This window comes from Falco punctatus (genome assembly GCF_963210335.1).
Source record: "Falco punctatus genome assembly, chromosome: 11".
Taxonomy (NCBI): domain Eukaryota; kingdom Metazoa; phylum Chordata; class Aves; order Falconiformes; family Falconidae; genus Falco; species Falco punctatus.
The window spans coordinates 21,539,903-21,564,877 of NC_137591.1; the positions used below are offsets into that span (position 1 = coordinate 21,539,903).

The 24,975-nt window shown below is 38.0% G+C and overlaps 2 protein-coding genes across 6 annotated transcripts in view; one reads left to right on the forward strand and one right to left on the reverse strand.

Moving 5' to 3' along the window:
• Nucleotides 1-1,723, forward strand: part of PALMD (palmdelphin) — a 32,158-nt gene extending 30,435 nt beyond the window's left edge. The window contains exon 8 of the mRNA XM_080407111.1: nucleotides 97-1,723. Coding sequence (XP_080263237.1) covers nucleotides 97-140 — 44 coding nt within the window. The 3' untranslated portion in view covers nucleotides 141-1,723. The remainder of the gene's footprint in view (nucleotides 1-96) is intronic.
• A 2,896-nt stretch (nucleotides 1,724-4,619) lies between these two features.
• LOC308071536 (ferric-chelate reductase 1-like) overlaps nucleotides 4,620-24,975 on the reverse strand; it is a 30,894-nt gene continuing 10,538 nt past the window's right edge. For 3 of the 5 annotated variants that reach the window (XM_080407107.1, XM_080407106.1, XM_080407104.1), the window contains 16 exons: nucleotides 24,537-24,676; nucleotides 17,817-18,012; nucleotides 17,470-17,606; nucleotides 16,223-16,317; nucleotides 15,423-15,573; nucleotides 14,407-14,586; nucleotides 13,426-13,524; nucleotides 12,771-12,918; nucleotides 12,151-12,267; nucleotides 11,210-11,325; nucleotides 10,836-10,922; nucleotides 9,789-9,886; nucleotides 9,564-9,622; nucleotides 8,704-8,847; nucleotides 7,506-7,567; nucleotides 4,620-7,403 (listed from right to left, as the gene is read on the reverse strand). In XM_080407107.1, the coding sequence (XP_080263233.1) occupies nucleotides 7,311-7,403; nucleotides 7,506-7,567; nucleotides 8,704-8,847; nucleotides 9,564-9,622; nucleotides 9,789-9,886; nucleotides 10,836-10,922; nucleotides 11,210-11,325; nucleotides 12,151-12,267; nucleotides 12,771-12,918; nucleotides 13,426-13,524; nucleotides 14,407-14,586; nucleotides 15,423-15,573; nucleotides 16,223-16,317; nucleotides 17,470-17,606; nucleotides 17,817-18,012 (1,782 nt within the window). In that variant the 5' untranslated portion in view covers nucleotides 24,537-24,676 and the 3' untranslated portion in view covers nucleotides 4,620-7,310. Of the gene's footprint in view, nucleotides 7,404-7,505; nucleotides 7,568-8,703; nucleotides 8,848-9,563; nucleotides 9,623-9,788; nucleotides 9,887-10,835; nucleotides 10,923-11,209; nucleotides 11,326-12,150; nucleotides 12,268-12,770; nucleotides 12,919-13,425; nucleotides 13,525-14,406; nucleotides 14,587-15,422; nucleotides 15,574-16,222; nucleotides 16,318-17,469; nucleotides 17,607-17,816; nucleotides 18,013-20,571; nucleotides 20,668-23,126; nucleotides 23,244-24,536; nucleotides 24,677-24,975 lie in introns of those variants that run through there. The other 2 variants (XM_080407108.1, XM_080407105.1) reach the window with 2 other exon arrangements.

Genomic DNA, 24,975 nt, shown 5'->3' on the forward strand with positions numbered 1-24,975 from the left:
GGTACGTGCAGTCTTTTTTTCTAAATAAGAAGATTTAACATCAGAAATACAAAGTTAGTCTTAAAATGCAATGGCTCTGTTTGTTTTCTTTTTCAGCTCTGAGGATGAGAATGGCAAAGCTCGGGAAAAAAGTCATTTAACAGCTGTAATGACAGGGAAGTAAAATTTACTACTCCAAGCAAACTGAAACTAAGAAGAGTTTCTTAACACACCTTTTTTGGATCATAATGCTTATTTTGCTCCTCTGTTTTATGCATCTGGGTTATTTTGCCCTCTGCATAATCCAATGGACATTAACAGGATTTTAGATTTGACCAATTGCCACAAACACAAATGACATCCTGGGTTTTGCTTAAAGTAGTGGGAAGCTACCCAAGACCATAAATGCAGTGTATATCCAAATATGCAGACATGTGCATACCTGTTCCCACAATCAGAAATATATTGTTGCTATATACACAAAGCAGATAGACATCCATTTCCACAGAACTTCATAGACATTGTCTCACTTCAAATGTGCCAATCTACCTGATTTTGATTGAAAATGCTGTCCCAGCATTTTTCTGGTAAAAGCATTGGTTAAATAAAAAAATAAACATGTGAAATAGGATCAGGAAAAACGTAAATATAAAAGTTGGTTTTCAGTCATACCACCTTGGCCAAAATTTAAAGCATTCCTTTCTAAGTGAGAGCAGAACAAACCAAAAATAGTGAAGCTGGCATTTAAATATTTAGCCACCTTCTAGAGCTCCATACTCCACTGACCTTTCCATTTCATATATGACAGTATAGCCATCCTCAGACCCTGCTCCCTTCCTCATATTACGTACACGCTGCCCACCCACAACCTCACATATCCATCCTGTGCGTAACACTAGCCTGACCTCCCAAGCATGGTTTCACCTCCTAGCTTGCTCAAAAAGCCCTGCTTTTCCAGGAAACTGGTTGCCAGACAGGCAGTGCCTGTCCATCAAAAAACAAACAAACAAACAAAAAAACCCACAAACCATAACCCAAAAAACCCAAACCAACCAAAAAACCCACCAAACACACACCCAAAACTGAAAAAATACTGAGGTTTCAGTTGGCCAGAGAGCTAAAATTAGTACAAGCCTCCTATCAGAAATGTTGAATTGCCAATGGCTTGTCCTGCAGCTGCAACAGGTCTGTTACAGGTGCAGCTGCTGCTGGGCACAGCTCTTCGGCATGGTCCAAGGCTCCCACCACAGAACAAGCTAATTCGTTCCACATGAGGAAGGAGCTTTAAGGGCCCTAAAAGTAGCCATAAGATACAATTACACCTAGAAGAGTCACATGCAAGTCAGATTTTCCCAGTACATAGTTCTTGGGTGGAAAAAGTGCCTCACAGAACTACATCCTTACAGTCAAATCAGTACGATAGCTTTATGATGCTAGGTCTTAGCCAGGTTTGAATCACTAAACAGATAAAGCTCAGGTTATTACAGCTGACTCAAATTATGCACCAGCAGAAAACCACCATAACTTTTTTGCTGGTCTTCCTCATTTCAAAGGAGGAAACTGAAGCTACTACCTCATACTGAGGCACGACGGTAGTAATCAGCTGACTTGCAGCCTCTAAACAACTTGGTGGCCCCCACACTGAAGTGGGTAATAATCTCAAATTTCAGGACTTGTCAGATATGGTTACCTGGAGATTGGAATAGTAGATAAGAACAAATAAATCTAACTATATTATACTTTCCCTATGTCTATTCTGTTTTTTTTTAAATTCTTGTTTGTTCTGTTATTTGTTGGTTGTAAGAGCAGAGGGAGTTACTCTCAACTATTTTTGTTTTGTTATTTTTACATCTTCTTAAAAGGTTCTTAATAGCATACACCAAAAAGTGAGAAAGTAGGAGTGATATGAAGTAGTCATGAGTAGTTTTTATAACAGCACAGTTTACTATGGACACTCATTCCCTGCCTTCTCCAATAATCTGTGCTGTTAAACCTAAATGATATGGAAAAGGGGGCAAAAACGCCGCTGCCAACATAATACTATTAAAAATAGTTTAAAAGAAAGGAGGCTGAAGGGAGACTGAATGCATAGTAAATCTACAAGTGAAATTCACTACCAGTACATGAAAAGCGATGTTAAAAAAAAAATAACCCTAACCATACACAGCATGAGAAGTAGCTGTTATGTTGGTGTTATGAAACTCTTGCTGGGAAGAAAAACATCTGGGTATTATTTTAGATAGTTCTCTGAAAACATTAACCCCATGCTCAGGAGCCACAAAAATGAAGAGAGGTTTAGAACTCATTAGGGAAGGCATGCAAAACAAATCAAAACACAACCCTGTCATAGCACTTCATATTTACAATTGAATAGAGTTTGGTCACGCCATCTCTGAAGACAAATACGGAAAGCAATGAAGACTATCAGAAGTGAGAAATGGCTAAATACAGCAGCAGTCATCCATGGAAAAAGACAGTAAGGTACAGACATGGGAGGCCTAAAGAACTGTGATAAAAGCAAAAAGGTAAAAACAAAACTCACATCTTTAAACAGCAATATCAAGAAGGTGGTTTAAAACAAAACCAAAAAGCACTTTCTCATAGCAACTAATGAAATGAGAGGGCAAAAGCATTAATGGAGTATTTTATCTTTTTTAATAATTCATTGCACACTTCACAGATAAAATCCAATCACTACACAACTTCACAGTCCAGCTGCCGTTTCTAGCTTAGGACATCCTTGCACAGATTCTGGCAAGTAGCAAGGAGATCTTGCTGGGAAGAGAAAACATCACTGCAGCCTTGTTACATCTCTTGCTCTAAGCACTCATTACTACCACTTCTGGAGACACTACTGGGCTCAGCAGATCTCAGAATTGCCACACGGCAAAGCAGATGTCATGTATGTTAGAACTATTCAGTTTGTGCTAGATGAATCTGAACTGTCCCACACTAATACACTAGCTATGTAGCAGCATGGATATCTAACCATTAGTTAGGAAGAACAGAGACATAAAATGGAGCATTCAGGAGTTGTGTGCTTCTGGGAAGCAGGGTGTTCTGAGTGCTGCAGCCCCAGAGCTTTCCTGCATCTCACATCAACACGAACAGAACTGTAAGGCAGCAAATTATCTTTTTCACACTTAAGTACAAATTCCATGTAGAATTCCAATTCATCATTAAAGCCAAATGATTTCTAAGGTCCAGCATGACAGAAGTCTCTCTGAAACAAATCCAAAGCTGGAGTCTTTCTTAGTGCATCCAAAGCTGGAGTCTTTTAGTGCAGCATCATTTGTCCAGTACAACTATCATAGATACCTGCTTCAGTGTGACACAAATGTTCAGCTTTTGTGGTTTACAATACGTAAAGTCACTTATGTACAGTGCAACAAAGACCAGCAGAAGTTACACAGTGGTTGAATTAGCCCACGTACGGGCTGAAACAGATGGTACCAAGTGCGTTCTGAAGCACTTACCCTGTGGCAATTCTGCTGTGCTAAATCCTCACATAAGTGAATGCAACAGGTCCCCACCATACACATACCCCCTAGAGATGGTGGGATCAGACTGATGTGAACAAAGAATTTCTCAGAATTACTAGCAGAATATCATTGTTAATCATTCTTCTATTCATTTGGTGTCTTCCTTACTTCAGCCTGCACCAAAGCTCTAAAATCACTGATACTAACTTCTGCCCTGAAATGCAGAAGATGGCAGTTTTTCCTCAATGATTGCCGTTCATCTTGTTTGGAAAGGGATGTACCTGCACCGAGCACAGCTTACACACATGACAAAAAGAAAACAGGCCATAACTGTTCAAACAAAAGCTTAAACATAGATATCAAACAAACACCCATTTCATGTCTATCTGCATGAACAGGCTTGATTGTAAAGTTTGTTAACAAAGCTTGAAAATTCTTCTGATTAGTTCATCTAGAACACCTTCTGTTTTGGACATCCTTTACATGCCTCAACCTCTCTCAACACAAATTAAAGAAAGCAAACATGAAAATGTTATTTGAACAAGAGCGCCACACAGTGTTCCCGCAGCCTTGGAAACCCTGACAGGAAACAAAAGGCAGGCAATCTCCAGCCTTCCTAAGCCCGGGTAAAGGAAAAACTTGGGCATTTTCACACTGAACATGAAGTCTCCTCATCTTGTGATTTTTGACAAAACAGAAGTGTAGCATTCAGTGTAAGGAGAAGAAACAAAGCACACCTTTACTTAGTTCAATCTGCAGCCTGCATGTCAGCTAGCAAAAAAAATATTTCAAGTAAAGCAAAGTAGCAGCAACTTTCATTGCATTTCAGCTATTTACATCAGTTTTCATTCAAAACACATGCAAGAAACATGATTTGTAGTTAAGTCAAGAGCAGATGATCACTGTTTGGAGGCTGTGCCTAACAAATCAATTAAAACAGTAAACTACTTGTGAGACTGATGACAAGTTTCTACTTGACTGGGAGTGTTTGTGTGTCTAGAAGAACCCACAGAGAAATATGCTAATGTTGATTTGTTGTCACAAGTCTAATCTGAGAGTAAAGAAGAACACAGAAGTCTTCTTGATCTCTTCTTGTGAAGAAATTTTCTTGACTTCAGTGGGATTCCTTTATGAAGCAAAGCAATGGGTATTTTCTTCTATACAACATTTTATCATTCAAGGAAAAAAAACCAACCCAAAACAAAACAACAAAGAGAAGTCACCAGTGTCTCCAGAACCAAATTGCTTGTCACCTATTTCCCTGCTGATATCAAACACTTCCACAGACTTTCTTGTTTTCCAAGGAGTATACCAGAAATGTTGGAGGTCACTAGAATACAGACATATTGCGTCCTCACACTAGTCATGCACGAAGAGGGTGGGACAGTGTGTGCCCAGACATTACACAAAATTAACAAGTCTTTCAATCAAGAAGTTACAACACTGCACATAAAGTCTCACATAAACTACACAATATCACTAGCACTGGGAAGGAACAAATTATCCAGAGCAACGGACAATTCTGCCAACTTGAGAACTGTATTAGATGTGGAACAAGTAATTTTTTTCTGCTTGAGGAAAAGATGCATTATAGAATGAAACTATTTGAACATTCGATTTCAATAAGACTTTCTTCAGGAAGCATTTAGATAGCTTTAATTTATAAAACAACATCTACAAAGAGAACAGACAATCCATTTTGCTGCTAGGCAAAACTATTTTTTTTTCTAGTTTCTATTTAATAGTGTTTTCACATTATTAAAAGGGACAAAAACTTATATTAAGATATTTATATTCATATTTTAAAACCCCTGTGTTCATTGTCACATGCAAATGAAACAACACACAGTATAGCTCTTATTACAGAAAGAATCCTGTATTGACTTCAATTGAAAAAAACAATCAATCATGCTTAGGTTGAGAGAAGTTCTTCTATAAACTCATGGTATACAAGAAAGCCACCCAAAACTTTAGCACCAGATGGGCCTGTGATTCCCAGGCTTTTGAGATCAGAGTTCTCAAAAAAACCCCACAATCCACACAATTAGCCACATGCTTCTTGCCCATCAGCCTGGAGTTTCCACATTTCTCCATAGTTCCCCTTTCCCAACCTGCACATGATTTTCCAGCTTCCAGGAGGAAGGGGGATGAATCGACTTACACTCATTTGCAGTCTACTGGTGCCACTGCTGCCAAAGGGATTAATCCCAGCTCTGCAAATGTCCTAACAACTAGTTACATGAGCAGCCAAAAAGAAGGTCACTGACTAAAAACATAAACTTGTTACTTTCCGAATCTAAGTTGTCCCTACAACAGGCTGCACTGTGGATTTGGGGAGGTGGAGGAAGAGACAGAAATAGACAGCTTTACTAAAATAGAGAGAGCCACTACCTAACCCATACATATGAGTATTTTTAAGCTGGCTACCAGGTAGTAAAGAGATGATGCTGTAACAGTCTATTCTATTATTTACCTCACTATTTACCACTCTATCCAATACTCCAATGCCTTTATTCCCAGCTAGTTTAGTAGTCCCAGGCTGAAGATACATTTTGAAGCATTACAACTGAAAATTGATACTTCCCAGTATCGAAATGGAGATGTGTGGAAGCAAACTGTTCAGAGCTGCAAAAACCAAGGCCAAGTGCTGTACTGCATGGCTTATTAAGGGTTCATTTCTGAGATGCCATTTCAAGTGTCCTTCCATACTTAGGCTAACCATGAACCAAGACGGAGTATATTGTTTTAACTTTCTATTCCTTGTACCTAGTTCATATATTTAGGTAGATCTGTTGACTACAAAAATGACCTCCCATATTCTTATACAGTTCTGTCTCCTAGATATGCCATCTCAAAGGACTCTCACTTAACATTAACAGAAGCCGCTTCTCCTTAAGTCAAACCAATTCCAAATCTACATTTCACTAGATAGTGTAAATACACCTTCAACATTCCTAAGCAAATATTTTCACATCCATTCAAGCATCAAGTGGCACAAATCCATCTTATTCACACAGAAAAGTCATTCAGAAGCCACAAGCAAGCAAAGACACCAAAACAGACATCCATACACACAGATAGGTTCTTCCTGTTGGAGTTCTGGTTAAGTACAAGTGGTTTTAATGCACTTATATTGCAAACATGTTTTCTCTTTATAGTTTAGAAGCACTGAGGATGATGGGACAGAACAGTAATTTGAGTGAGGCAAATGGTGGTTTTACTAAAGGACTGAAGTTCCCAAACTCATATGCTTGTCTAAGTATACCGCTCTTAGAGCGGAGAGGATTTTTTTTATATATTAAACTGCAACGACAGACAACAGCATTTAGCTCATGCATCAACCAGTGGCATTTGTGACAAATTTTCACTAAGATTTTTCTCTTTTTCAATGCACAAAACTGTCATGAGCAGGAAGTTTTCACATCACACGTCATTAGAACATAGTAAACTGAAGAGATACGATAGGAAAGATTGAGCTGGAATCTGTTCTCCCAGTAATATTCACAAAAGGTTTAAGGAACTATCAAAAACAATACTTTCAGCACATCTCAGTTGTCCTAACCTATAAACTTCAGTCAAGTTAATTACTACACTTAAAAAAAATAGAGACTTCATTCCTTACTCAGACTCTCATTAAAAGTCCCATCAGAAGACAGCTTTCACAGGACTGAAGCATCCTTCCATAGATTTGAATTCAAGCTCTCCCTAACACCAAGCACAATGCACATGTGCTATTATTCTTCAATTACATCTTCAGGGAAGTGTTGAGGGAAAAGTTGAAATAGAAAGCATTCCTCACAGGTTTTTCAGTTGTACAATATTTCATCACAAAGTTCTCAATGACTTATTTCATGTTTGGCTGATTGCCACCAGGAAGGCAATGAGGAATACGGTATTTCCACAGACATAGATGGTTAACATAATCTGTTTAAACAGACGACCCTGCAAGAGAAGAGGAAAAGCCATAGAAGTGTCAGTCTTTTTACTGGTTTAAAAAAAGAATCATCCCATCTCTTAATAGTTATTTACAAAATTATGACTTACCTCTGCTTCTGCAGAGGTGAGTGACTGCAGTATCTGTACTCTATCGTCCTCTATCACTTCAACTATAAGTGGGAAAAAAAAAAAGTCGTCTGCTATTAAGAGGAAGGTTTTTTTCATTTTTATACTGTAAAATTCTTTATCCCATGACTAAGTATCTAAGTCTTATACAGCATCAAATCTGAAGAGCACTGGGAAGTCTCATTTGATGTTTCATGACGCGTACTATCATACTCATAGCACAAGTGAAATATTATTCTAGGGCTGACCTACAAAAAGTAACCTCTGGACACTGAAGTGGCAGTGCCTCTTTTGCTAGAGTGAATAATCAAAACACTGAGTTTTGAGCTGAACAAAACGTTTGTTTGATCTAAACACTTCCCATGTTAAGAGAATTATATTTCATCAAGAAGTATTTTCCATTAGCCAACATGAAGACATTCAGTGTTCAAACATTTCAGGCTCGTTTCTCTATTCCTAGGAAATAATTACTGCAGTTACATTTAAATACTCATATTTTATAATCACTCCTCCATGTGCCACCTTACACAATCTCCCAACTAATCATGCTTCTTCAGTTCTGTAGATGTCTCATCTCCCACTTCGATACAGGTCATATACATGTGCACAGTCATCTCCTCTCAGTGACACTGGTCACTGAAGCTAAGAATTTCCTATGAAGTTACCACCAGTCTCTTCCCTAGACCTGTTGGAGTCAGGATTTCACCTTCAATCCCCTGATCACGCAAAATTGCAAACAACTGTACTCAAGTTTCCGATCATTTCTGATCATTCTGATCATAACCAGCAATTTGTCATAATAAAATGCAGACATAATCTGCATGACTTAACCCGGACTTCACCTATCCACCTAGAATCAAAATCATGGCAAACACTGATAGATTCTTGGAAAATACTTATGCATTTCAGTCTGTCCCTATGCAATGTGGTTTGAGAAGTAAGGGGCTACTATTTAAAGTGGCAGAAAACCTTTTTTTCTAGAACACTTTGGTCTTGACAACTGGTATATTCCCATATCAGTTTGTACAGTAGATATGACACTATTCCTCGAGAGTTATTCCCTTTCAGCTTCCAAAGGGAGGAAAGCCAAAGAACTCCTCCTGAAATTCAAACCACTCCAGCATTTTTTGCACATCCTCAGCAAACTAAGGTAACAACAGCAGTTTCATTGGATTTGTACCTTTACGTATGAGACAGTAGCTGTGTATTTCCAGAAGAACATCAATGCCGACATGCCAAGCTACAAACCCAATCATTGTATAGGTGTCCCATGGGTCTGGTAGGTCAAGTGCTGGTAGATCCATTCCCAAGAACATAGTCACCACTAGTCAGTAAAAACAAGATAAAAAGACGCTAAGAGTGCTGTGTCAGGGTAATTAAAAAAAGCGTTCTCGACACCTTTGGCAATAGATTTTCCACGAACTGCTTACTACTTGGGGAATGAGGTTAAAAGGAGTCCATGCAGCTAAGAGATTTTTTTTTTTTTTTTCTGTCAGTGCGAGGGGTAAGGCATGGAGAAAAAGAGGCAGCCAAGACAGGGAACTACACAGGATGAAAACTATCACAAACACTAGCATTTGTGACTATTAACAAGACCACAGCCACCACAATATTTGTGCTTAAGCTGCCTGTGGAAACTTGCCACTGTTAATAGAATTAAGCCCAGTCTGGTTCTGTAAGTGAGTTTCCCCTCTCCCAGTGTTCAAATAACATCGAACTATGTTACTGCAAGAACACTACCCTCAAATCTTCAAAGATAAAAAGAAATTACTCAAGATAAGAACAGGTCTTCATTACAGAGATCTTTCAGATTTGTCTGTAATCTCTTGGGTTTTATATAGTCACTTTCTCCCTAAAGCTGTGGCCTGATGGACACTTAAATTTCACACAGAAGATGGCCAGCAAGAAAAAGAATCTTCAAAAATACTGGACTGGATATCCATAGATGTTTTAGACAAGCAATAGCCCAGACAACAAACAAAAGTCCTTTAAATCTCTTCAAAGGGAGTTGCATAGTTATAACTATTAACGTCTACTCACCAGCTAGTATTCTAGCTGTTGTACCAGTACTCCAGTGAAACCAGTTAAACAATGGTCTCCTACAAAACAATTAAGAGCATTTTATTGATTCTGTAGCTTGGGATATTGAAATCAAAGAACATTATTACCTATTTTAAAGATAACTTTTCAGAAAAAAAAAAAAGAATTTTTAAAGAAACAGTCATATAACTTGCGGCTATAACTTAATGAGTTAGTTGTGAGTACCTTGGTGCATGACGAGATGGTCTGAAACCTGCCATAAGTGGTTGAAAGATTGTCAGAGCCATCACAGTACAGCCGAGATAGGGATGAAAACCTGCTTGCTAAACAGAGAACATTTTTCTTTAATATCATACCTATATAAAGATACAGAAAAAATACCAAGAAGTTGATAATTTTATTTATGCTTGTGTTACTAAGTTACAATAGTGGAGCAACACTGTGTTTAGACTGGCAGAGGTGACAGGACACAGTAAGCTGCCCTGCAGCTAGATGGGAGATTGTTCTCCTTGGCAGGATGAGACGCTGGTAAATTGGCCCAGGGTTTGTCTCATCTTTTTGCTGTATTGAGAAATTCTTCCAGCTGAAGCTATGCTACAAGCTCTTTATCCTCAATTCTGAATCTTCAGGAGAGGCCTGTTTCATAACTCCTCCCAGCACTGGTCTCCCCTCTCACCTTATCTGTTCTAATCTTAATCCTAAAACATCTTACTCAATTTCCCTAGTTCCTAACTCATACCTGTGGCCACATCATCCCACCTTTAACTCAAATATTCTCTATACTTTCCAATTTCTGATATCATTTTGCACCAAATATTGTACAGGTCACACTAACAGGTATACAAACTCTATCTCTCTAATGTTCCAGACTAAGCTTAATCACTGGATACAGTTACTCAAGTCCAAGTCCATAACAACATTTATTCCCAGCAGGTTTACCACATTAATAAGTCAGTTGTCCCATCCTCACTCCCCTCCCAAATTCAAGTTCTCCAAGGAAATGGGAAGACTTATCTATGTACATAAAGAAAGTGTGAGCAAGAACTTTAAGAGAAAAAGGAAGGAAGGAAAATAATGAAGTTTTTCAATTGTATTTAAAGGAAACAACATTCTTCTGTGTTGCTAGAATTTGAAGTTAGCCTACTTAAGGACAGCTTTCACAGCAGTTTCCACAGCAACAGTTGTAATGCTTTAGTCATCAGTGGACCTCCTTCTCATTCATTTGGTCCAACCTTTACATTTAAGTTAAGCAAAACAGAAGCACACACTTACCTGGCTCCAACCTCCTCGGTATATAAAAGGCAACACAAAAGAAATGCTTGTAAGCATGACCGTGGTCAACATCAGCATACGATGTATCTAGAAAAGTCAAGTTTGCTTTTAGAAACTGTACAGCTTTCTTAATACACAGTTAAAATACATTTAACAGATCTACAGTTAAAGATGTTCTTAGCGTCCTCTTTAGACTTTGCTTTTACAAGTGAAGTAGACAAACTTCTGATTTGTAATGCTCCATTTTTTAAAATTAAAGAAAGAAAAAAATCACACCAAGTTTAATCTCCTATTTCTTGGATCTAGCAGGTTTACAATTCTGCTTACAATAAAACTAAAAAATACAGCTAGAGATATGTGGAGATTTTGCCCACCTGAAACCACATCTCCTTTCCAAACAGGAATGAATGAGACCAGACAGGTTTGAAGAATCGTGCAACAATAACACCAATACTAACTGTGGTAATCCAAGCAACAAACATCAGCACTCCTAAAAATTGAAAAAATTACAAGGCAAACATGAGTAATTTAGCTGCATAATACAGCTTCAAAGACCATGTAATAGTTTAGTCCATACGCATAGACGCAGAATTTACCAGTGCTAAGTTTTTAATCACCTGATTCAGAGTACAACTTTATAGCATTTATCTTGCTAGAGGGCAGAAACATCTACATAAAAGATAATCACACTATGCCTACATACCACAATAGAGCAGCTCTGGCTACTGTGTATTTCATATGCACCAGTACAGCCAGTATATACTCATAAGAGATGCTGTTCTGTCACCAACTTTGACATCAGAAGATAGAAGTTGACATTTCATCCTCTTTTTAAATCCCAAACTTAAAACAATTAAATTTGTTTTACAAAGAATTAGTGATAGTTCTCTCACGGGCCTGCTTTGAGGTCCAGTACCATGAGAGAAAAAATTCTTATTAACTTCAATAGCTCTAGAATTTCAGTTGAGGGGTTTCTCATTTCAAATGGCATTAAACCAATAATGCAACTAGAACAAATTAAACTAGAGAGAAAGAGGTAAACAGGAACAAGTCGTAATTATAAATGTAAGAGAAAAGGCAAATGCAGTTCATTTTCCTGGGCAAAAAGAATCTTATAATGCTGTTCTTGAAATGAAAAATTATTAATAATTTACTCTGTCTTCTCAGCCTCAAATCTTGCTTGCTAGCCAACAGTACACAGAACATGAGGGCCAGAAAGACAAGAATAAATACCTACTCTACAGTAATAAGGAAAACTTAACTCCAGTCTCAGCAAGTCTAGAACTGAAAGATACAACTAGACATTGCAGCTTACCATGAGCCTTGATGAGTCGTGGGGACCGGGAGCCTCCAATATCCTGAGGAAGGCCTGTGACATTGTACCTTCCATTGGTGATCAGAGGCTGACGACGATGTTTGTGTATTAGTCCACCTAAGCAGTGACAAAGTGGTTTATATATAGCTGATGAAAGCCACTGCACTTGTGTGCCCACTCATTTATGAACGCATGTTCTGTTGTGACCACTGAACATATTCATACAAACTAAATGATTAAGATGTCATCTAAGCTGTCCTGTGTAATCGATGTACAAGAACAAACTCACCCCTCTACAGGAAAGAGTTTTCTTCACTACATGCACAAGATGTGAAGAATAATTCCCTCTGATGCTAGTCTCATTTAAAAGAGATGGGGCCAGCTCTCAAGAAGCTACCAGTTCCTAGCATCAAGAGGGCACACAACACACATATATCAATAAGCTTACTACAACTTCCAAAAGCAAACCCATGATCCAGAGAGGTAAGGATGACTGGATTAAGTTCCTCATCCTTGGAAACCTTAGTTCAGATACTAATTCTCAGCTAAGCCATACCTTACATAAGGGTTACTAACTCATTTAGAGCTGTTCAAAGAAAAGCCACCATATGTAAGTTTACCTTCACTAGCTTCCCCATCTGCCAGAAAGATGTAGTAACTGGCATCCAGATTAAATCTGGCTTTATAAGAAGGAAGACGAATATTCCTTCTGAAAGAACATTGAAGAACACCATCCACAAGCCTCCATGACACATCTTCAAGGGGATTCTGTGAAACAGGATATATTTAATACCTAGTCTTTTCAGATTGGCAGAGTAATTGGCTTGTAAGTTATCCTGCAAAAGACAAGAGCGTCACTGGTGCACAAAGATTGGCGGTGATATCAGGGCGGGAGAGGGGGCAATAAAAGTCTCTTGCATACCAACTTAGAAGGTATGTCAGCAAGTCAACACTGCAACATAAGGGTTGAACTTATTACCACCAATTTTTCCAGCTTATGACAATCTCCCCTACCTTTCAAACCTTCCAGCCAAGATACATCTATTGCAACTGCAGCCCTAGCAAAGGGACAGAGTAATAATGGGCATAGCTCCTCAACAGAGTAAGCTCACACCACATGACTTAATTTTGAAAATTAAATTTAGACTTCCAAAGTTTAGATTTCCACCTTACTATTTACAACTGCTATACAAAATAAAAGCACAAAGCAGCAGCATACCATTCATCATCTCAAAACTACATTTGTCAAAGTGTCTTTGTCATTTTCAAACGTACCTCTGAATCCAAAACAGGAGGACTTCGCCCCTTCAGATAGGCAGCGCTTACATGAACATGATGGTCCTCATTAACACACAGATATGCATCATCACCACCCTGGAGAGAGTTTAAAAGAAAAATGTATTTATAGCCTATTAAAAAATCACTACTGGCAGTCTCCGAAAGCTTTTTGATTTAATACATGCAACAAGATCTGAGACAGATTTCTCTAGCTGTCAAGCTATTATTTCCCAGCTTTCAAACACTTCAGTATTACAGAGAAACCACATTAAGTCAAACAGATGACACATAGTAAGGCACACTGATTTACGCTTCCTTCCTCCCAGGGTAACAACCATATTATCAGAAGTTTCTTTAATTATTTAGAATTTATTAAATTAACCAGATAAGATAGAGATGGATGTTGATGTTACTTAAAAATCCTTTTTAGTTAAAAAGGTGTAAAGGTATTGTTAAGAACCAAGGGTTCTTGAATTAGGGACATGAATATAAACAGCATTTCGTTTGTGTAACAGTTTATGGATTATGCATTTGTCAACAGCATCAACCCTTAAATATAACACCAATTAGAAAAAAGGATCTCTAAACACTTTTTAAGATTGAATGGGGTCACTCCTGTACAAACAATGATGAAATGTAAATGGTATTCTCGGCTTCTGACAGGTAAGGATTTTTGGCTAGGTAACAAAGATAGATGGATCTAACCAGGAATTCCAGTCAGCTACTGTGCAATCGGACAGGTTGGATTCTGCTAAGGCAGATATCCACAGGGAAATTCCACTGTAAATAGTCTGTCCTGAGCTAAAACTGAACATCCACCTATAAAAGGCCACCCGTGCTTCAGCACTACGGCAGAGAAGTTACTTTGTGTGACATCTAGCCGCATTTCAGTTTCCTATATGCATGTTTTGCTAGAATAACATTCAAACTTACATTAAGATCACAAAAGCAACTAAAACAGGAGAATAGGACACTCACCATCCACTGGTCATGGGACAATGCAAATGCTAGATATCCTTCACTTGGACCACTCATTTCAATAAATACTGAACTCTTCTCGTGTTGGAAGGACAGAAAAAAACAGGAAGTACTTTCAGGATCACAGTTTGAAGGGTTCCTGATGCAGAACTTCATACTGCCACAATGTGAAGCATCAAACTAGACAATTAAGGAAACAAGTTGTAAGCAATGAGAGTTTCTCTCTTCTTCCTCCCTTTCTACCCCATTTCCAGAATAAAGCATACAAGGAATAGCAAAGAAATGCTATCTATGTCTACCTACCAATCTCTTAACCCATTGCTACAAATAACCCAGGACTAGTAGGTAAACTAGATAGTGCATTTCAAGCTGTACTTTTACTCAAGTGGAATTTTAACTTTAGAGACATTATAATAGAATAACTTTTGACAGAAAGTCAAAACTTTAGAGAAACTTCCCCTGGTTTAATTTTGAGAGAGGTACTATCAGCTGTAGGATGAAGGAGAAAAGAAGGGAATACAAGTTTTTAACTTCCTTTTTAAAACAGGAACTCCACTGATGCACAATGAGAAAATACATGGATTAAAAGTCATGCTTATTCTGGATCAAACAGTGATGCTTGCTCAATCCATTCAAGAAACAGTATTGGAAGTCAGTAACACAGACTAATTCATAGAAGGATGTTTCTGAGCCTGCAGTTATTACATGTGAAGTAATCAGTCAAGACCAGAGCAAGTCTTTTCCCATGTCTCTTCCCAGGTATGCATAATATTTTCTGACCACTAAGTCCTAAATGTTCTGTAAAACTCCTGATCCATGTGGCATGACAACATTTAACCCACATAAGTTCAGGCAACTCAACTAACACAAGAGGATAGCTGTCCATGTCTCTGATATCCAAGTTACTCATCCATCATCTCTCCCTTTCTGTCATTAGGCTGTATTGATGTGATTTCATTAAATTCCATTGACCACAAGCATTACAGATAGCCTTATTTAGGTTTATAATTACTTACTGGCTTTGATAAATAGGAAACCGGGTGTGAAGTTGATAGAGCCACTGATGTCGCATGCAAGGGTGTTGTTGGGGACAGTGCATTAGGCTGAGAAATGATGGGACCAGGAATCTTCACCCAGAAAATCTTGTATTTCTTCACAACTGTGGCTCTTAAAAAACACAACGCACAGAGTCATTATTGTATACATCAACAGCTGATTGTTACTTTAAGAAAAAAGAAAAAGAAAGAGGAAAAGTTTCTATAGTTTGTACTACTTATCTGTAAAATCCCCATCTTTATGTAGATGTCTACCATTTTAGGGATTAAAGTAGGAAAATATCTCAGTGGAAAAATAATTTTAAAACATACTAATGCATGCTCTACTGGACATAAGAAACATTCACGTCTGTAGCACAGATTACAACCTCAGAGAAGAGCTGTATAGCTTGTACCCAATAGCTTTTATAGTAGTGTAACTGAAAGGTATATATACCATTTTGTTAGATACAAGCACAGAAGAAAGATTCTTAATACTGTATATTACAGGCATGAGAAGTGAGCAGTTAACTAGAAATATTACAAAAACACTAAAGAAACTAATCTCTGAATCCCCTTCTACTCTCCCCACAAAAACCCCCAAAACAAAAATCAATATAATCATCTCCAAGCTTTCCCTACAGAACAAGTGTCTGCATCAATGTAGACTCTGCAGCAAGTAAGAGGTGTGGACTTTTCAGGCCATTAGTCCAAGGATACTTCTCAGTTGCTGGCCACTATTTTGACACAGGTTAACCTTATTTGCATTTTAATAAACTTACAGAAACTGTACACGTCTTGGTGCATCTCCAGGAGCAATCCAATAAACTTTTATGTTTTTCTTTTTTGCTTTACTTGTGTGACTGACAGCTGAATTCTGAAAACACACAAATAAAGGGTTATACAGTGGATATGCAATAAGGAGATTTCAGTCATCACAGGCTGCAGCTACACAGACACTGCACTCTTGCACTGCACAAACCCAGCACAACTGGCTTTTCCCCAGTCAGTCGTGATCAACTTGAATGAAGTCTACTACTGAAACTTACACATACTAACAAACTTCAATGCTAAAAGGAAGAACTAGAGGTCTTTCAATCTAGAAAACTCCAGTGACGAGACAGAGGTCCCTGCACCGTTTATGCAGAAATGGTGTAATAACACTCCATTTTTTTTGACAGTAAGATAACACTCCGATTTTTGATAGTAAGAACATGAAGGGACAGTGCAATGATTGTACAGAGACCAGAACTAGTATTCCAGAGGACAAAAAGCAAAAGTAGTCTTGGGGTCACACAGTTATTCACACAAGATAAATCGATCAGACACAGCACTGAACTAAGTCCTCTGTGCACAGAGGGCACAATCCATAATCCCCATGGCTCTACAGCACTGATGAATGCACTACTTGGATGCCACTGGGGGACAGGTGGCAGAAGTGGAGAGAAAAAAATACATCTAGGCAGACTGAGAACTTTGTCCACACTAGCTCAGATGACACCATAAATGTTCATGAAGTTCAAGTGGGTTACTGAAACACTGGTCAGAGTTCACATCTCTTGCATGAGGCAGAATCAATTTATCTAAAACTGATATTAAGATTGTGATCTAACCCGTTACTATGAAGGCTCCACTAACAGTAGCTGACAGAGCAATGCTAAAGATAATAGCCTATTCTAGCACTTGCTTACAACAACTGCCCTACGCTTTCCTTCCTATAAGACATTTTCTCTGTCCTCAAGCATGGAAAATGACTGATGGCTCTTCTCTTCAAAGCAAATAAAGCATGCCCTCCTCTTTTTAATATTAAGTACAAAAATAACCAGGAATACACTAAGTTCATTGTGCACAAGTAAAAATTATGTTAAGAAAGCTGCATCTTCCTGCAGCAGTCAATAACCACCTAGTCTGACAGAGTTGCAGTGAGCTATGCCTCTATACTGTAAGTTGGACCAATTTTGTGAGACACTGAGCTCAAAGATTACTAGTATAAACACCTCAGTGCCTGATATCCCATTTTACAGTATACCTTGGTACGGCCACATGTCAGAAGCTGAGAAAGTCTCCGGTCAGCTAACATGAAAGAACCAACTGCAGGGCTATCCAGGTGTTCTGCATCCCGGGCTTGTATGAAAAAACCCTCAAAATCTGGTCCAGACAGAAGAACTGAAGCAAGAACAAAGATAAAAAAGAAGTTGAAATATTCTCCAGAGGAAGAATGGAATATTTCAACAATGACCACCAGAAGCTCATTTTACAAGTACTGAATGACTGCTAAATGGATCAACCTGAACAAGATTCAACTGCTTAGATAGAACTACAAAGATAGATAGAACAACACAAAGAAACAGTAAATTAAGCTCCTCAGCTACATACCTTCTATGTTGTCCCCTGGTTTAAATTCAGTCCCATTCACTGCAATGGTATGCTCAGGTGACAGCCTTGGAGAGCTACCATGACAAGGTATCATGCTAGTGCAGGCTTCTCTTACTTTTCCACTTGGATAGCTATGCATGGATGCATAGAAGCAAATAAACATCCAAACAGCAAAAGCAAGGCCAGGCAGCTCCATCTATATAAAGTAAGAGTCACAGGCAATTTTACAGGTCACCACTCATCTTTAGAAGAGTCAGTTGAATACTAAACTTTAAAAACATGTTTAAAACAAAAGTATGCATGAGAAGACACCACTCCCAGCTGCAGAAGCTAAAAGTAATGTGCACTTCTGATAACTGCCAGACTTTGCAAGAATGTTCACAGATACCATATCTCAGGCCAACAAGAGAGTACAGGTAATAGATGGTTCCCTCCATCCACTGGATGATTTCTCTCAGTGCGTTTTGACACAACTTTTTAAATTTCTTTTGCTTACGCCTCTCCCATTCTCTCTCTCAGAAAGTCCAAGTCCCTCAAACATCTGCACAGGAGAGATGGATCTTAAATGTTTCATTGATGTATAAACATCCACAGTACTGAGGAACTAAACTGCTAGTATCAAGCCCACTCTTTTATTAATCATAGCTCCAAGTTGTGCATCATTACAGATTGCCTTTTGTTTCCACAACTCGTGTCTATTTCTTCACATATGACAAATAATTCCCAGGTAACAAGTTCTTCTTTCTGCAGGGAAACTAAAGATGTCAAATATGAGAAAGATTTTATACATGCAAAAACAGTGTGAATTTGGTATAAAGATTTAGACAAAGTAACATGCATGTTTGCTGCAGCTAAGCACAAGACTTTTCCTTTGAACTCTTTCTTTTGGATATTAGGCCTCCAGACAATTAGTCAAACAATATCATTGCTTGTCACACTCTCATTAAGGGAATAGTATGCACAAAAAACATGTGGGATACAAAGAGCCTAAACCAGTTACATGAACCCCTAATCCCAGCATTCATTATATAACGTTTTGCTTTGCTACAATACTTTTTTCAAAAGAGCTGCGGTAATTGTTTTGTTACTCAGCAGCACACAGCGTTTACAGTTGTATTGTTGTTTACACAGAACACCTTAACCAACAAGAAAAAGCATTTGCACGTCTAAAAGGCCAGGAGAACAGAGATAAACTTTCTTTAAATCATTAGGCACAAGAAGGGGGTTATCAGCTCTTGTGGAACATATACCAGGCAAATAGGTCTGCTTTCTGGAGAAGCCATGCCCATTTTGCACCAAGTGATAAGAAGCATGAGGTTATGAAGTTCCCTGACAGCATGCATGGACATGAGGATAAAAAAGGTACAGAGCCATTTCAGACTTAACTTTGATACCCAAAAAAAGTCAAATGAAGACAAGGCGTGCCATTAGTTTTACATGCTCTCTAAGAGTCATCGGTATTAACTTTTCCAAAGTCCTTGTACCTTCAGTGCTAAAAATCCACAATAGCCAGGGCAATGCTACATTTATACCTCGACATAACAGCTCCTCAACAACTTTACAACAGTAAATAGAAGAAAAATTCAGAGGGGAGAGGGGGTGGAGCAGTTACATTTCAGGAACTAGAAACAAAAAAAAAAAAGAGAAAAAAAAACAACACTCAGCTCCTCCTCCCAATTAATCAAGATTAAATTGTGATAATATCTTTAACTTCTTGTTAAAGTAAGTTCTTCCTTCTAGTTCAAATACTTCTCCAAACTGTCACAAATCTACATCAATATGATTTTATTCGTAAGGTAAAGAAGCCTAAGGTTCATTGCAATGGTGGCATTAAAGCAGTTTTACACATACACCAGTGAAATCCTCAAAACAAGTTGCTGGCAGAAGAGATAAGGCTGCATACCACAGAGACAAGAAAAAAAAAAAGTAGTATTCTAGTTTAAGTAACAGAGGATGTGGTAGGGATTTAAAATGAAACAAGAAATATTCTTTGGCAGACTCAGCCAACTCAAAAGCTGGCAGATGAGAAAGAAGAAGAAGCAGAGATGAAACTACTGGAGAAGGCCAAAATCTGAAAGTAGTACTGTACTGAAGAGCAATTTTTAAAAACATTTTTTATTTTTTAAACAGTTAACTGTAGAAGAGCAATCTTCTCTATGCATGTTCAACGATAAGGGCTAGATCCTATAAAGAATAATAATTTCCATATTAAAATTTTGCCTTCTTAATCAAACAACACTTATTCAATTGCCTTGAGAAGTCTCTTCCCTCCTCTAATCTGGAAATACATTGTGGTACTCTACGTTCTCCACTTCCACAGCAAAAGAGGCAGAGGGAACATGGGAAGCATTTTTCTAACATCAGTCATTCTGCGGTTGAAGCTTCATTTTGTATTTTTAGGAAACATCTCCTCTAAAGCATTACTGCAGACAAAACAGGTAAATAGTATAGAGAAGTCAAGCTCTAAGAAAGTATTCCTTAATTACAGATTAAAGAACTCTGGACTGTAACTCTAATAAAAAGAGAGTTACTATGGTATTTGACAGCAGAATTTCACATTTAAAATAGTAGTCTGGAATAGCCAAAACCAGATGTTCTTCAATCGTTCATCTGCTGCCCCTACTACAGCTAGGATCTTACTGTGCCTCCCTACCTCCTTTTACAAATGCACATATACCTTTGCCTTTCAGCCAAGACCTGTTCAAAACAAACCTCATACTAATCATAATGTGCAAGAAAGACAAGGGCACAAAACCTGAATATGCAGGATGGAAGAGGGGAAATCCAAGAAACAGCCAGAACTTCCTCATATATGCAGGTGAAGATTTTTCCTTTAGCTCTAAAAAAGTACCTGTTATAAGAGCACAAAACAGTACGTCATGCCCTCATGAATATGACAGTCTGGCCAAGAGAAGGAAAAAGTGAGAAGGAAAGCTGAGCACATATCACTAGTAGTTCAAAAATGAACAATATAAAAAAAAACAACTAAGGAAGATACCTAGTTAAACTAATGAACCAGCAATAAGCAACTCTGAGAAGAGAAAATAAACAGTATCTTTATACTCAGGCTGAAGATCAATAAACAATTATATTCATCCTCAGCCAAGTATTTGCACAATAAATCATCTGCTTTGCCAATAAAACCCACCACCAAAACCAAAGCCAACCAACCAAGTAAGGGCAGCCACTGGTAAGCAACATGTCACTCCTATGTAAAAGTCACCTTTTCTTCTGTAAGATTACATGGTTTCCTCTCTTCTGATTTGAGTTCTACAGCCACGATAGTGTTATTTCCCTCCAAGTGATCTTGACAGGAATGACTGCATTGTTAGATATTTAGCACGTCATATATACCACAATGCAGAACAGCTATTTTAAATTGGAGTAACTAGCTTTAAAATTTTAACTAACTGTACACAGAGGTAAAGGAATCAGGTTTGTAATAAGTGAACAAACTGCAGAATATGTGACTTTTTTCAGATATCCCCCTTAGCAGGAAAAACAGAAGACGACAACTAAATCTCACAACTACATACAAAAGTACAACCCCAAACAAAAAGTGTTAGGATTAATGGCATAGAAAGGATTTATTACAGAGAGGTTAGGTTCAGGAAAGTTGAAGTGTCATACGTGAATTGTGCTTAACCTTACCACAAAAGAATAAATGCCTTTTAAAGAATAAAGTAAAAATAAAAACAGTTTTCTGCCTGTTATTAAGAAGGACCCGAGAGACTCAAAGCTATCATATCTTATAGAACTGTTACTCTACTATTCTACTCGTCCCAGAAATGCAGCCAAATTAAAAACCCCACAGTTAATCTGCGTGCCAATAAAGATGAATCAGCACATCTCCACAAAATCATATTTTCTAGATAAGAACATAAACTGTGTCAAAAACCTTAAATCACCAAGTATTATCTCTAAAGCTAGATCCAAAATTCGAATCCACGTTAACTCAAGTCTTGAGGTGTGTAAGCTGCAGAACTGCCTGCTATTACCTACAGCATTTGAAAATACCCTCCGGTCCTTCCTCCTTGCTAGATTTTGCTTGAAAACTGTATTAAGAGGCTTTGGCCATAGTGCCTCATTTATAACCCTCTGAAATACAACTCATTGGTGACAGCCTACAGATTAGCAGTCAAATTCCCTGTAATAAAGAGGAATAGAAATAATTGACTTCAAGACTGAAGCATAATGATGTTAAAAAATCATAAAAGATAATTCCTGCAGCATTTTTCAACAGGCAGCTCTCCAGTGTTTTTGTTAACTTAATATCATTTGAACAGCCTGGAAGAACAACAAGAAGGGAGTTGAGTTTAAGGATTCCTGCACTATCCAGTCACTTGTTTTCCAAGATAAATGCATTACACTGAAATGCTTGAGTTAACCATGGGCCTGAGAGTACATACAAGCTCCTTCCTCTATCCTGTCTGCATGTGATAGCATGCATCAGTAAATGCACCAGTCAAGGTTGCAAGGATGTGCTACAGAGCATACTAGCTTCATAGCCAGAACGAACACATAGCATTGATTGTTGATTCTACTTCATCTTGTACTACACACACTTTTCAATACATTATATACTACCAAAGATAGCATAAGATCCAGAAGGCCTTTCTCTACAGATATACATACTAGCGCATACCACACCATTACAATATAAGACAGTTATTCAAACCACTGTTTCATATCTTTCCTTAGGATGGAAAAAAATATTTTAATACTCATTAGTTTGAAGCATGACTGCAAATTTGTTAGTCTCTCCCTCCCCCTTCCTACTTAAATCTTCATTATAATACATAACTCAAAGGCCCTGGCATGAAAGAAAGCTTCAGAACAAGCTTGTTCAAAGAAACTTCTTCACTACCTGTAATTCTAGTGGTGTTTCAAATATCATGTCGCTCTTGGGGCAGAGAGAGGGAGGAAGATAATTGTGTACTTGAAGCCATTTCTAATACAGCCTTCTAATTAACAGAAAGCAAATAATAATAAAAAAACCAAACCAGCAGCAGTCATCATCTCATCACGCTTGTCTTAGTTGGGCAAAACACTTTAGAAAGAAGGGAAGCTTTCCCAAGGAAGCTGAGTAATCAGAATGTCAATATTTATTTCATACAGAACTTGATTATAACAGTAAAATTCAATTTAATACAGAGATTGCTCAATACTAACAGCTGACTTATAATCTGAAACTTCAGTCAAGCATTTATTGAATTACACTACCAAGTTATTTTATATGTTTGCTGGGCATGTGAGAACTCAAGACAGAAACAGAGCTTTTTGTTAGAGCACCCTTTTTTAGGAACTTACATTGCATACAACCCACCAGAAAACTGGAGGAAGGTCACGTAGAAAAATCAGAACAGGTGTCCCAAAGGTACTCCACTCATGGCCAATTATTCCAACAGTAGTAGGATACAGAACAGTTACTTAAATAAGAGCAACCAAAAAAAAAGTTCAGGTATTCTGGAAAAGTGAACTAGAAACAACCATTTCCATTAGTATGAATGGAGATGAAGTAGCTAGCATTCTTCATACTTATGATGAACTATGATAAGACAAGAACACCTCTGTGATAATTCAAACATTAATGGTCAAAGGCCAAGGTAATTATCTCTCACTTAACCTCAAGAGATTCTGCCTGGCAAGGCAAATTGCAAAGAGAAATACAGGTTTGCTCATAAACGTTGAAACTTCACAGAAGCTGGTAGCAATGTAATACAGCTACATTTGTCTGAACATTTAGAATTTATCATCCCATTCATCCAGGAGTGATCTCCTCCTCCTCAGGAGGGAGAAAGAAAAAATAAGAAATGGCTGGAAAACAAAACAAAACAAAGAGAAGTGCTACAATTTCAGGAACAGAAGCTTTTAAAGCCTGAAGCAATCATACCAAAATTTTGTGAGAATCTTTTCGAAATATTTAGTATACATGGAAAATTGTTCTCCTGGTTACATCTTGCAGTCTTACAGTAACTGGATTTGGATAAATGAAGAGCAATAAATTACTCCTGCTTGTGTTGAAAAAACTCCCACAGTCCCTGTAGGTATTAACAGCTGAAAGAGCCCTGGTAGCCTAATTCCTCAAGAGCACAATGTTCACACAAAACCTCAGGATCTCTTCACAGAAATTTTCTTTCAGCTGTTTAACAGAACTTCATTAGCTGCAGAACACAACATCTAAAACTAGTTTCAGAGAGGAAGAGCAGAGGAGACGCAAGGCAAATATATTGCCAACTCAAAGATACAAAAACTAGCATAGCCAGAACTTTTTCTCTTGAGCATCATCAGACAGGATGGCAAACAGAAAAGGAAACAGCTGTCTAAGGTGTATTAACGCTGAGGTGTCTAACAAGGTGTATTAACAGAAGGTGTTTGAGCTGTGCCCTTTTAGAAATATACTCTTACAAAGCAAAAGCGGGCAGCCTTGCTGTCCAAGAGTCACCTTCCCTCTGAGTTCAGGAAAAGAGCTTGGGTTAACTTCTCCTGCTCATTCACAACAGCTGGATTGAGCAAGGGCAGAAAACAAGCAGTGTTCACATTCACAGTAACTCATTACTTTTAAAATACAAACACACATACACACACCCCCATACCCACAAGACAAAACATACACACCTCAGCCTTGTGGCCTTTCTACTCAGGAAAGGTTCAAAGAGAACTTCAAGGCTTTTATTTTTCCAAATGAATTTTTATAACAGTTTAAGCATAGCTACTTACCTTACAGCCAGTCCTGTTAGTGATCAAGTCTGTAAAATTACCATTGGCTTTCTACTTATAGTAAGACAACTTCTATTACATGTAACTTCCTCTATTTGGCTTGCATCCAACAGTATCGACCTTCATCAGAGGAAGTTTGTCTGAAAGAAGAAACAGCAAACACACACAAAAAAGAAACATTTCTAAGACCATTCTTCACTTCAGGCACACATTCCACACTGCTTCCCAAGCTAAACCTGTAAGACCAAAATGTGTGAAGTTGCAATGAAACATTGACCCTGCAGCTTCCTTTACTTTGTCAGGTGTGTATTTCCACAGATCTCTGAAAGTCTCATATTAAGTAATAATTTTAATTATCTTCTGATGCAGTTAGGAGGAAAAAACTAACAACAAACAAGCCACAATCTTTGATACCTTCTTTCTCAAAGCACAAGTTGGT